Below are 14,544 nucleotides of genomic sequence, written 5' to 3' on the forward strand. Positions count from 1 at the left end.
CTGAGGCACTTCACTACTCACCTTTCCCTCCTCCGAGCGAACTCCACTCACCACCACCCTCTGGCGTCTGCCCGTCAACCAGTTCCTAATCCAGTTCACCACTTCGGGTCCTATCTTCAGGCCGTTTAGTTTATTCAAGAGCCTCCTGTGGGGAACCGTGTCAAAAGCCTTGCTGAAATCTAAGTAGATTACGTCCATAGCACGTCCTTGATTTAATTCTCCTGTCACCCAGTCAAAGAATTCAATGAGATTCGTTTGGCACGATTTCCCTTTGGTGAAACCATGTTGTCTCGGATCTTGCAACTTATTGGCTTCCAGGAAATTCACTATCCTTTCCTTCAGCATGGCTTCCATTACTTTTCCAATAACTGAAGTGAGGCTTACCGGCCTGTAGTTTCCAGCTTCTTCCCTATCCCCACTTTTGTGAAGAGGGACCACCTCTGCCATTCTCCAATCCCTCGGAACCTCTCCCGTCTCCAAGGATTTATTAAACAAGTCTTTAAGAGGACCTGCCAGAACCTCTCTGAGCTCCCTCAGTATTCTGGGGTGGATCCCGTCCGGTCCCATGGCTTTGTCCACCTTTAGCTTTCCAAGTTGTTGATACACACTCTCTTCTGTGAACGGTGCTCTATCCACCTCATTCTCAGGTGTACTTTTGCCAGTCCCTCTCGGTCCTTCCCCAGGATTTTCTTCAGTGAAAACAGAACAAAAGTATCTAAGCAAATTGGCTTTTTCTTCATCATTTTCTACATAGCGTTTCATTGTGTCTTTTAGTCTCACAATTCCCTTTATAGTCCTTTCTCCTTTCACTAATATACCTGAAGAAGTTTTTGTCTCCCCTCCTTACATTTCTAGCCATTTGTTCTTCCGCATGCGCCTTCGCCAGACGTACCTCTCTCTTGTCTTCTTTCAGTTTCATCCGGTATTCCTCCCCGTGTTCCTCCTCTTGAGATTTTCTATATTTCTGGAACGCTAACTCTTTAATCTTTATTTTCTCAGCCACTTGCTTTGAGAACCATATCGGTTTCCTTTTTCTCTTGCTTTTATTTACTCTCATTACATAAAGGTCTGTGGCCCTGTTTATTACTTCTTTTAGCCTGGACCCAGGGCCGGTCTTAAGCCGAGGCGGCCGCATAGGGCCCCGCGCGGCGTGCCTCAGTCAGCCTCTTCCCGCCGCAAGGATCTTTATTTTCTTTTTAACTTTACCCTCCGTCGCCGCCTCACTGGAATCCGAGCATCACTGAAAGCGCTCCTCCTCTCCCGAGTCCCCCCGACGTCTGTAGCAGAACTGGAGCTTTTCCTGATTCGTTCATTCTCAGTGTCCCGCCCTCGAGGGCGGGACACTGAGAATGAACAAATCAGGAAGAGCTCCAGTTCTGCTGCGTTCTGCTAGAGACGTCGGGGGGACTCCGGCGAGGAGGAGCGCTTTCAGTGACGCTCGGATTCCGGCGATGGAGGCGGGTAAAGTTTAAAAAAAAACAAAAAACGAAGAGCCATCCTTGGTTGGGGGGGGGGGGGTGAAAAAGAGGGCGCCAGGGCGGGCAGGCAGTTGAACGTGGGAGCGGGAGGATAAGGGAGAGAGGACCTGGACATGGATGCCAGGCCTCAGGGAGAGAGGGTAATGGCTGGATAGGGATGATGAATGGAATGGAGTGGGCAGGGGAGAGAAGCATGGATGGGAGGGGGCTCAGGGAGAGAGGGTAATGGCTGGATAGGGATGATGAATGGAGGGGGCAGGGGAGAGGAGCATGGATGGGAGGGGGCTCAGGGAGAGAGGGGAATTGCTGGATAGGGATGATGAATGGAATGGAGGGGGTAGGGGAGAGGAGCATGGATGGGAGGGGGCTCAGGGAGAGAGGGTAATGGCTGGATAGGGATGATGAATGGAATGGAGTGGGCAGGGGAGAGGAGCATGGATGGGAGGGGGCTCAGGGAGAGAGGGTAATGGCTGGATAGGGATGATGAATGGAATGGAGGGGGCAGGGGAGAGGAGCATGGATGGGAGGGGGCTCAGGGAGAGAGGGGAATTGCTGGATAGGGATGATGAATGGAGGGGGCAGGGGAGAGGAGCATGGATGGGGGGGGCAGGGGAGAGGAGCATGGATGGGAGGGAAGGGCTCAGGGAGAGAGGAGAAATTGCTGGACATGGAGGGCAGGGGAGAGAGGAGAAATGTTGGGCAGGAATGGAGGGAAGGAAAGACAAAGGAAGGAGATGCACATGGAGATGGTAGACAGGACACATAAGGACACAGGAGGATGGTGGACATGGTGAGAGAAAAAATATCAAATGGAAAGAAGACACTGCATAAAACAGAAGACACTGGGACCAAAGCGAATAGAAAAAAACAAATGATCAGACAACAAAGGTAGAAAAAAGTATTTTATTCAGAATGTATTAATTGGAATATGTCAGCTTTTGGAAATGTGCATCTGTGATATTTTGCATGTAAGTTTCAATTTTTCTAGTATTGCTGCATGCTGTGTATGACTTCTTGAGGTAACTTTCCAGTTTATTTTGCCTTCATATCTGTTGTGTCATGTGTTTTTCATGCGTGATCAAGGTGCAGTATCCTGCTAGCATGTAGCATTTGCAGCCCTTTTTGTTTTGTTTTTTTCACGAGGTAGTGTATTGGTGTTTTAGAGCCTGGTGTAATTACAGTGCTGTCTTTCCACGCATAAGGTTGTAGCTCGTCCTGTCCTTGGAATTAGTGCTGTTATGATTTGGTAAGGTTATGAGTGTGTTTTTGCACAAGTTTGTGTATAGTGTTTTGCAGTGGAGAGATTGTGTGTCCGCACCTCTGACCCCCCCCCCCCCCCCGGGGTTATGAAAATTGGAACTACTAATTGTAGTGGACTTGAACTGAATAATTTCTGGGGGGGGTTCATGATAGCATTGTGCTTATTATTTCAATCAGTTTTTCTGTACAAGTTTAGCTTGGGCTGGGGGCGGGGCTATGATGGGGCCCCACCAAATTGGTCTGCATAGGGCCCCGCACTTGCTAAGACCGGCCCTGCCTGGACCACTGTCCTTCCACTTCTCGTATGTCCTCCCAGCCCATCAGCTCCTTCCTCAGGTATTCTCCCATTTTGTTAAAGTCAGCTCGCTTGAAATCCAGGACTTTGAGTTTAGAGTGGCCGCCATCCACATGAGCCGTTATATCAAAACAAACCGTTTGATGGTCACTGCTTCCCAGGTGTGCAGCCACTCGGACATTTGACACACTATCCCCATTTGTGAGCACCAGATCCAACGTGACTCCCTCCCTCGTGGGTTCCGTCACCATTTGTCTGAGCAGAGCACTTTGGAAAGCATCTACAATCTCTCTACTTCTTTCCGATTTTGCAGACGGAACCTTCCAATCTACATCCGGCAGATTAAAATCTCCCAAAAACAGCACCTCTCTTTTCTTCCCCAACTTTTGAATATCAGCGATCAGATCTTTATCTAGTTCCTCCAATTGTGTCGGGGGTCTATAGACAACACCCACGTGGACCAAGATTCTATCCTCTCTTTTTAAGGTGATCCATATCGCTTCTTCCTTTCCCCAGTTCCCTGTCATTTCAGTCGCTGCGATATCATTTCTCACATACAGAGCTACTCCTCCACCTTTACGTCCCTCTCTATCCTTGCTAAAAAGATTATAGCCTGGTATGTTTATATCCCATTCATGGGAACCATTGAGCCATGTCTCTGTGACTGCAACTATGTCCAAGTCAGCCTCCAAAATCAGGGCTTGAAGGTCATGAATTTTATTGCTTAGACTGCGAGCATTTGTGGTCATTGCTTTCCATCTACATTTCCTAGTATGTGTTTTGGTTTTAGTGATTTGTGAGGGTGTTTTCTCTTTGGGTACCTTCTCATATTTTTGTTCCCCCTTCCTTGCTTTTTCTTTTTTTTCCGCTTCAGTTTTATTTTCAGGAACATCACAGTGCTGTAGTGGAGCAAAAGAATTGTGTAGTGGCAACACTTGTGCGGGAGTCAATGATTTGGATGAAATATTAAAGATATTTAATTGTTTTATTCTCCCTTGTCTCTTGGGCCTTGTTCCTATTTGTTGCAAATTGCTCCCTACTATTTGTGATGTCATTGAGGCTTGTAAAAAAAATTGAGATTCTTTAATTGGATGAGATATATCTTGCTCCCCACCTTTCTATGTTTTTCCTCTGATGAATCACACGAGGAATTTATGAAATTAACCCGTTTAGTTTTTCTACTTTTTTTAGAATTCCTATCCATCCATAGAAACAATTATCCTCTTGTATAATCCTGTTCATCATACTTAAACTTTGCTATTTTTGACCCTTAATTTCTAATTGATATTTCTTCATATTCTGTAAATATTCCATATACTGTTGGTTGAATTGACTCTCCACCATTTTTTGTTTTAATATCTGCATCTTATTAGTTAATTCCTCTTGGATTTCCTTACCAATGTTATTTAACTTATTAATAGTGATTATCATTAAATCCAATGAGCACTGAGATATCAACTCATTCCATTGTTTAACATATTCATTATCATCCAGGAACCTAGGTTCCTTATATATTCTTAAATCTCTGGGTATACGTTTCATGTGACAATATTCTACCAGTGCTCTGGAATGAAATTTCATTCTAATCAAATACTTATGCACTTTATATATATCAGCCCAATCCAATTGAGGGTCAGCTATATCTGAACCAAACAATCTATTCCCCCCAATAACCGTGAAATTTGTTCTCCCGACAGCCCTGTTTTGGAAGTCCACCCTGTTGCAGTATGTATGAGATAGATAATAAAGTGCTGCCTGTACTCTATGTAAATCTATCTCATGCATACTCATTGGGAATATCCTGAAAACCAGAGTGCTATGAGATAATGAAGGACAGGGTTGCAGAACTCTGGTTTACATCCTTCCACTATCCTGAGATACTTAGCAGTAAGTGTAAATATGTGTACATCATCTGGGTAGGGTAATTGTCAAAGGAAAAGTATGTGCCTTCTTTCCCTTTTTAAAATTGGCATAACTTAGGTGCATACTTGGCATACAAGTTAGGTGGACTATTACAAAATGACTCTGTAAATGCCCTTTACTTGCAACATGTTTACAGTCCAGCTCTCATCCAAAGCTTTGCCTTTCCTACCAAAATACAAATTTTTGAATTCCCATCAGAATCAACTCCCACAACACTACAGACAAGACAGAACACATGAAAGAGAAAACTGTTTCCTACAGACTGAGTTACTTTCCTTGTATCGCATTATCTCTTACAATCCATTTAGACATCTCATCTATTTTTCCCTTTTCTTTGTATTTCTTGCTTCCTGTCTCCTGCTGTCATATCTCTGACTCTCCCAGTGTGGAACAGGCATGGGGAAATATTAAATGCTTTGGTAAATAACAGTCTATGTTCTTCTGCTGGGAAGACACAACTCCTGATGTGTTTGTTTCTGACTGTGGATTCACAGGTCTGGGCCAACTTCCTACAGTGTTTCACTCCAGAGTACCGCCGTGTTACCCTTATGATGATGGCTGTGTGGTTCACCATGTCCTTCAGGTGGGCATTACGTTGATGTTGCACCTATGATAATCACCAAATCAGATGCAATTTCACACTGGTAGGACAAGTGTCACTTTGCTCAGTTTACCTGAAGGAGGGTTGTATGCATCCATTCTTCCCTAGTTGTCCAACAATGTCAATGCTGGAACTAAAATGTTTATTTGGTTCTACAGTGAGGGGCTATGGGAGGGGACAGCACCAAGCAATGTGGTTACTGCAAATACTTCCCTGACCTGCTAAGGCAACATTATTTTAGGAAGTGGACCTCTAATGAACAAGAGGGCAGATTAACCATTATTAATTTTTCTTCAGTCTATGGTTGTCTTCCAGAGCCAGGTGAACTTTGGCACAAGTAAGAAAAGAGGTCCTCATGTTCACAGATAGAATCAACAGCAGGGCAAGTCCTAAAACTGTAGTCTAAGGAAATGGAGGGAACTGTGGAGTCCTTTAAGACTACACCTGTGTCATCAGGATGAAGTCCATTCCCTCAATAGTGAGAATGCTATCACTGAAGCCTCTGCATATAATTTATTTATTTTAATTTCTTATAAAGCACTAGCAAGCTCAAAAGCTATCAAAGCAGTGTATATTCAAGTACAATAGGTATTGTTCTGTCCCTGGAGGGCTCTAAGCTTGAGCCTGAGGCAATGGAGGGTTATGTGAATAGCCTAAGATCACAAGCAGCCAAAGTGGTATTTGAACCAGGCTTACCTTGTTCTCAGACTGCTGCTCCAACCATTAGGCTTTTCTTGGGGTCATTGAGAGAGAAATGTGGGTCTTTTTGCAGCTCTGATTACTTCATTATCATTCTTTTACTTATTATACTGTGGAAACTTTTGTGAGAGCTTAATCTGGAAGAAGTCCAAAATTATAGGATCAAAGAGCTAAAAGACTGAAGAGAGACCAACAGCACTGAGAAGAGCTTCAAGAGATCCCCCAGCAACAGTGAGGATAGGAGAGTGGGCATGATACTTGAAGAGGTGTTACTGGAAAACTGGAGAGGCAAGTAATGGGAAGTAGATTAAATATGAAAGAGAATGTAGGGCTGGGGAAGGAGTGACATGGGGAATGGGAGAGCTAGTGGGTGAAAGAAAAAGATGGAAATTTGAAAATTAAAAAGGAGGAGAAGAAGGGTGAGAGAGAGGCAGAAAAGAGCTGAAAAGGAATGATCAATATGTCAGAGGCAGGGAACAGACAGGAGAGAGGAGAAAAGACAAATGGACTGCAGCCGCTTGAAGAAGAATTAGCAGACGACAGACAGGAAAGCAGAAAAGAGAAGTTGGAACCAACAAGATCCAAAAATAAAATGTCCAGACAACAAAGGTAGAAACAAAGCATGTTATTTTGAATGTTTTAAATGGAATATGTTAGCTTTTGGAAATGTGCATAGCAAATATCTTTGTATTGTGTTCAGTAGAAAAGGAAATGCATTTCTGTTTTATGTCTCCAGTGTTGCAGACTGGAGGCTAGGATGTAGAAGTGAGCTCTTGTTCTGAGTGATGAGGGTTGGAAGAAGAGGGAATCATATCTGCCGCAGCCAGAATCATGATGCCACGGTGTTGCTTGAGTTTCAACAAAGTTTTTCCCACTAGAGGTATTGGAGGATATGCATACAGAAGACATGTCCCCCAATTGAGTAGGAAGGCATCTGATGCTAGTCTGTCGTGGGCCTGAAGCCTAGAACAGAACTGAGGGACCTTGCAATTGATCTGAATGGCAAAAAGATCCACCGAGGGGGTGCCCCACGCTCGGAAGATCTTGCAGGCTATGCCCATATTGAGAGACCACTCGTGAGGTTGCATTATCATGCTCAGTCTGTCAGCCAGGGTATTGTTTTCACATGTCAGATAAGTGGCTCGAAGGAACATGTTGGCGAGCTCATGCCACATCCGGATGGCCTCCTGACACAGAGTGCGTGATCCAGTGCCCCCCTGCTTGTTGGTGTAATACATTGCAACCTGATTGTCTGTTTGGATGAGAACAATTTGGTGAGATAGCCGATCTCTGGAAGCCTTTAGAGTGTTCCAGATTGCTTGAAGCTCCAGGAAGTTGATCTGAAGATTTGTTTCCTGGGACCAAGCGCCTTGAGTGTTAAACCCATCTACATGAGCTCCCCATCAGGAGAGTTGCATCCGTCGTCAGCAGTTTTTGTGGCTGAGGAATTTGGAATGGAAGTCCCAGAGTCAAATTACATAGTAACATAGTAAATGACGGCAGAAAAAGACCTGTACAGTCCATCCAGTCTGTCCACCACTGAAGAGAGTGTACAAGCTCTGGGGGCATTTGGGTGCCATCTTCTAGACTCCCTGTGACTTGATACCACTGAGAAGCCAGGGTCCTTTCAGCCGATCTCATGTGAAGACATGTCATGGGTGTAACATACACTTTGGAAGCCATGTGGCCCAATAATCAACATCTGCTGAGCTGTGACCCACTGAGTGGCAGGAACCTTGGACGCGAGCAAGACAAGATTGTTCACTCTTGTCTCCGGGAGGTGGGCTCAAACCCTCTGTGTGTCATGCAGGGCTCATATGAACAATCACTGCACAGGGCGGAGATGGGACCTGGGATAGTTTAAAATGAACCCTAGTAGCTCGAGCACCCAAATATTTATCCGCATGGACTCCTGAGCACTGTCCTCCAAGGTGCTCTTCACCAGCCAATTGTCAAGATACGGGAACACATGAACTCCCAGTCTGCTTAGCGATGCTCCAATTACCACTAGACACTTGGTAAAGACCATGGGAGCTGACATGAGGCCAAAAGGCAACACGCGGTACTGAAAGTGATGTATTCCCAGCTGAAACTGAAGATACTTCCGGTGGGCTGGAAGTATCAAGATGTGAGTATATGCATCCTTTAAGTCCAGAGAGCATAGCCAATTGTTTTTTGGAATCACTGGGAGAAGGGTGCCCAGGAAAACCATCCTGAACTTTTCTTGGACTAGAAATTTGTTCGGGGCCCTTAGGTCTAAGATGAGACGCATCCGCCCTTGTCTTCTTCTGCACAAGGAAGTACCTGTAATAGAATCCCTACCTGTAATAGAATCCCTGCCCTTCTTCCCCTGGTGGAACGGGTTCGACCGCATGGGCCTTTAGAAGGGTGGGGAGTTCCTCTGCAACTACCTGCCTGTGCTGAGAGCTGAATGAATGAGCTCTCAGTGGGCAGTTTGGAGGTTTGAGATGCCAATTGTGGGAAGAACCCACTGATCAGGGGTTATAACAGGTCACCTTTGGTGAAAACATTTAGCCTCCCCCCAACCAGCAAGTCATCTTGGATGGACATTTTTACCATGGCTATGCTCTGCTGAAGCCAGTTAAAAGCTCGTCCTTTGCTTTGACTGGGGAGCAGCAGGGGCCTTAGGCGCATGCTGTTGACATGAACGAGTGCATTGGGGTTGAACCTGAGCAGGCTGGCAAGCCGAAGGGTTGTACCTACGCCTTGGATAATAATAGGAACTTATCCTCGGCTTGCCAAAAGTCCTCTTAGCTGAGGAGGCTGATGCAGAAGGCACCTGGAGGGAGAAAGAAGAGATGGTCTCAGTTTGTTTTTTTCATTTGGTCTGCGACCTCCACAATCTCCTGTCCAAAAAGGTTATCTCCCCGGCATGGGGCATCTGCCAACCTCTGCTGAACAGAATGTTCCAAGTCTGAAACACGTTGCCATGAGAGTCTGCGCACTGCTATAGCTTGAGCAGAAATCCTGGATGCCACATCAAAAGTGTCCCTTAACACGCCTTCTGCTGCTTGACCAACTGGTGAACTGACTCGGCCTGCTCCGGAGGCAGCTTGTCAGCCAGGTTGGATAACTTGCGTACCGAATTTCGCAAGTAGACGCCCGTGACAAGCTAGTAAGATTGTATAAGGGAGATGAACACTGAAGCCTGGTACATATTCCTCCCAAAAGAATCCAGGGTTCTAGCTTCTCTACCTGAGGTGCTGAGGCATAGTCCTTGGAAATTCTAGCTCATTTGAGAGCAGATTCCACTACCATGAAATTGTGAGGCAACTGAGGCCTATCAAAACCAGGCGCACTGTGGAGCCAATACTGGGTGTCAATCTTCTTGGGCATGATAGGGACCGACAGAGGGGACTCCCGGTTCCTGACGAAGAGATCCTTGAGTATCTCGTGGAGAGGTACAGTCACAGCATCTTGGCCATGGGTTCATCCTCCACTTCCAAAAGAAATAGAATGGCATCAGCCATTTCCTTTACAAAAGATGGAAATGAAAGGCTCTCTGGAGAAGACTTTATTCTTTCAGGTGAAGGGGAGGGTTCAGAGTGAATTCCATAGGACTCAGCCAAGGAAAATTACCTTGGATCCTTCTCTGAATCCCATGAGCGCTCCTCCTCGGTGTCAGACAATACCTCCCGATGGGAGTGTCTAGACCGAACCTGCCTCAATGCAGAGGAACCATGTCCTTGAAAACGGCATTGAGAAGCTGGCTCCCGCCTCAACTCTGGCGAAGCTTCTTCCACTGACATCGAGGGAGTGCCGGCTTGGTTGACAGTCAACACTTGTGCCGCATGCATAGACTGGTTTAGATAATTTTTTCTATGTATGATTGAGCTAGGATTGACTGGTTTAGATAGTTAATTCTTTTCTATCAACAACTAGCGTTCTTTTCTGTTTCATATTATTTTATGTTTTTCAAAATTGTAAACCGCTTTAATTTGATAAACTCTCTTCTTTTAAGCATTGGCCGTAGTGTTTAAACAACCACTGGTATATTCAGCACCTGCCTCTATTGGATATCAGTGCTGAATATCCAGGTGTACCACCCACTGTTGATGCAAGCCAGGTATTTTCCAGCTTTGGCAGAGAAGTGCCTAATGGTTAGTGCAGTGGGCTGAGAACCTGGGGACCTGGGTTCAATTCCCACTATGGCTCCTTATGTCCCTGGGTAAGCCACTTAACCCTTCATTGCCTCAGATACAAAACTTTAGATTGTGAGCCCACTAGGGACATAGAAACTACCTGCATATTATAAATGTAAACTGCTTTGGTTGAACCTCAGAATGGCAATATATCAAATCCATGACCCCCTCTCCTATATGGACAGCTCTATCCTCAAACTGCCCCAGAGCATCCAGGATGGTCTGTAGCTGCTGTAAATCACTGACTAGCCCTGGTAAGTGGTACTGATCTACAGGGCTCAATGTGTAGTTAAGAAAGTTGAGAAAGAGAGTGGGTCAGGGCAGAAACAACAGAAGAGGAAGGGCTAGATTACAGGGACTGTTCTTTGTTGTGTTCCATGTTCACCCTTTCCCTTCTTTTCTCTGCAGGCAGCCTGGAAAGGAGTGCCTGGAGCAGAAAATCTTTGCTGCTCTGGAGTCTGAAAAAAATTGGTGGAACTGTGTTCCAAGCCATTTCTCCAGAAATTAAGCCCTGCTTAGCTTATAGATAAATGCTTTTAAATATTGGGCTGATTGTGTTAAGAGCAGTCCCTGTATTTTTGTGACAGTTGTTTTACAACAGAAACCTGCGGCAAGACTGCTAGAACTCATGTTTAAAGCTAGAAACCCTACATAGTTCTTTTATAAAATCCTTTATAAATGTACCTCCAGGGTCTGTGGAATACAAGGAGCTCACCCTGGCTGTAAAGATCAGAACCCATGAGCCCAATGGTGGTCCTGACAAGCAGGCTTTCACGAGGCTCTAATCAAGGTATTTCCTTTCTTCTTTCAACAGTTATTATGGTTTGACAGTCTGGTTCCCAGACATGATCAAGCACCTCCAGCACATCGACTACACTTCACGCACCAAAGTTTTCAAAGAGGAACTGGTGGAACACTTCACCTTCAACTTCACTTTGGAAAATCAGATCCACAAAAACAGCAAATACTTCAATGACAAGTAAGTTGCAATGTCCTACCTCATCTCCTGAGATCTTCAAAGGCCTTATAATACCATACTGAGGCTTTACTTCTGTTTGAGACACTTCTGCACAATTTCATAACTTTTTCTACCAATGGCCCACATTTCAGGATCTGAATATTATGTCTCTGAAAAGAGAAGGAACAGTTTGATGATCTTCAGCACCATTGTGTAAGATCTATTGTTAAAAATAATAAAATCAGAGGTATAATACATTAATAAAAGTTGACAATTGTGTTGGGCATAGTATTGCCAATTACAACTGTACATTTTATTTCAGTTATAGAGCAAATGAGCATTTTGTAGACTAATTGAAAGGTTTTTAAAAAGTTCCTCATTGCCCATGAGACACTCTAGACTAGAGGAATGAGCTGTCTGGTTGGTTACCCAGAAATGTCTGAAGAAGCACAGAGTGCGTGCACATGTGATATCAGAATACTCTTTGCCTAACAGGTTCATTGGTTTGAAGCTCAAGTCAGTCACCTTTGTGGACTCCTTGTTTGAGGAGTGTTACTTTGAGGATGTCACATCCAGTAACACATTCTTCAAGAATTGCACCTTCCTATCCACTATATTCTACAACACAGGTAACATTATAGTAGCACAGTAGCTTAGTTAATGTCAGCAGATGAAGACCAGCATGGTCCATCTAGTCTACCCAGTAAGGTGGCTAGAGTTGTACCTGCTGCTCCATGCAGGTTACACTCTCTGTGCCCTTGTTTGGGGTTGTACCTGCTGCTCTGTGTGAAGGCTGTTTGAGTTTTCTTTGATTGCATCCTCTTGCTATATAGGAATTCTGTTTATCCCATGCATTTTTTAATTCTGTCACTGTTTTTGTCTCTACTACACCTCTACCACTTCCACTGTGGCTGAAACATGAATTTCTTTTTAATATCTCTTGATTTAACTTAACAGGCAAAACATATAAAAAACCCAATACACATATGCTAGAGAGGGACCCCCCTTCCATTCATACAGATCTTCAGGTCCAGGAGAAGGGAACATTGGAGCGTTCCACCTCTGCTTTAATGAAAGAGTTTTAATGAAAGAGAGAACATTACTGTCACTGAATTGGCTATTCCTGCTTACTCCAATATCTATTCCAAATTTTATCATACACATCCCTTTTCCCCTTAAAAGCATATGCAGATTTTTCAATGGATGCAGTCTTTGCCACCTGGATATACCAGTAAGCTAGAGATGGGGTTGTCTTCCAACAAGCAGCAATGGTGAATCTTGCAGCATGTATTAAGTGCCCATCAATGCTTAATCCATTCCACCACGTTCAATGGTGGTACCCTAATAGAAAAAATAACGGTGATAGAGTAAAATGCTTGTCCATAACTTTCTTTATCTCTTCATATACCTAAACATGAATTTTTTACTACACTTGATTAGAAGGTGCTCTACTCATGTCCCTCAAGTCTTCCAATTATTTGCTGAAGTCTTCAGAGTTTTTTGTGACACAGTTTTAATTTTGCTGAAATTTCTGGAGGTTTCAGTACCTCAGAGCCCATGGGGTTTTATCTGAGTCTTCACTAGGATTTGGGAAAATATCCAGCAGAGTTCTGAAAACCCTCAGTACTACGAGATTTGTACTTGACCTTCCATTCCCAGAAGCTTCTGTCCATCGTCACATAGCTTGTGGATTGAAGGGATGCTCACATCACCAAGTTCAACCTCTTTAGTCTTGCCAGGGGTCAACCCAATACTATAGGATAACATCTATTAATATATGTCACTGTCACTATAATGACTTCAAGCAGTGTTGGATATCTGCTTTGAATGTTATACAAGATGAGATATGCTTCAGGTTTTCAGGATATCCACAATGAATATGCACAAGATAGATTTGCATACCAAGGAGGCAGTGCATGAATATCCTGAAACCCCAACTGGCTGGGTGTGTCCCAAGCACTGATATAGAATATATAGGATGTCAGGTGAGTTAGTTTTCAATGAAAAATTGTGCTTCATGGGTCCTCAGCATAGTTTCTAAGCTCTAAGGCAATGTGCATGTGAAAGTTTGCAGATTACATATCATTTTCCTCCCATGGCAGCAAATTATGTGAAAAGGAAGAGAATTACAGCAAGAATTTGGAGCTCTTGGAGCAGAATAAGATCTGGGTAGAGTGCATAGGGGAGTAAAGGTATCAGTCATTTACAGCTGGGATGGGCATTGTATGCAAATAGATCTCATGCATATGCATTAAGGAAATCCCTCAAGGACTGAAGTTGCCCATCCCAGATTTAAAGCATAAGATGAGTTTGGCAGGCTGAACAGAGCAGTCTCAAATGCCGACAGAACCATCTAACATTCTACATCTCAGATTGTTCTCCCTTCTTCAGGGTTAGTCTGTGTTTGGCCATGCTCACTTACTGTGCTCTCATACTGTCAATAGGTCTCTACTGACTTTCCTCCCCTTCCTCCCTACAGACCTGTTTGAGTATAAGTTCATCAACAGCAAGATTACCAACAGCACCTTCCTGCACAACAAGGAGGGCTGTCAGCTGGACTTCAGTGATGACAACAACGCCTACATGATTTACTTTGTTAGCTTCCTAGGCACCCTCGCTGTCCTGCCAGGCAACATCGTCTCTGCTCTCCTCATGGACAAAATTGGACGCCTTAGGATGCTGGGTATGGTTCCATGAAATGACAGTCCCCATAGATATGATAAATAACCAAGGATGAGCGGAGACAGCCCAGGAGAGGAACAAAAGACTCAGGCATCCACCGAAGAACTTTATTGCAGTTTTCCAATGTATCAAAACTAATCACCTTTGATAGTTTCAATACACTGGATATTGCAATAAAGTCCTTTCAACTACGATGGATACCCGAGTCTTCTGTTCCTTTCCCTGGGTTCTCATCACCCATCTTGGTTAAGTATCCATTACATGAAAGACATAGGGATGGCTCTGATGGTTTTTCTTTGTGGCACAGGTAGATGTGGCACTTCTATACATTGGCACCAAGATGTAGACACCACAGTGGGGTGCATTTAGCACTGATTCATTGTGGAATACTAGGGCAAATCCATTTTGATGTGCTGAAAGTTAGGTGCACCAATTTATGTCATGTCAATAGATGGTGCAAGTTGGCATATGCAATATGCACAACT

General features: G+C 44.3%; 1 protein-coding gene across 1 annotated transcript in view; it reads left to right on the top strand.

Moving 5' to 3' along the window:
- Window positions 1-14,544, top strand: part of SV2A (synaptic vesicle glycoprotein 2A) — a 57,568-nt gene that overhangs the window by 32,946 nt on the left and 10,078 nt on the right. Inside the window, exons 7-10 of the mRNA XM_030187561.1 lie at window positions 5,451-5,539; window positions 11,234-11,398; window positions 11,873-12,006; window positions 13,857-14,060. Coding sequence (XP_030043421.1) covers window positions 5,451-5,539; window positions 11,234-11,398; window positions 11,873-12,006; window positions 13,857-14,060 — 592 coding nt within the window. The remainder of the gene's footprint in view (window positions 1-5,450; window positions 5,540-11,233; window positions 11,399-11,872; window positions 12,007-13,856; window positions 14,061-14,544) is intronic.

This window comes from Microcaecilia unicolor, chromosome 14 (assembly GCF_901765095.1).
Source record: "Microcaecilia unicolor chromosome 14, aMicUni1.1, whole genome shotgun sequence".
Classification (NCBI taxonomy): Eukaryota; Metazoa; Chordata; class Amphibia; order Gymnophiona; family Siphonopidae; genus Microcaecilia; species Microcaecilia unicolor.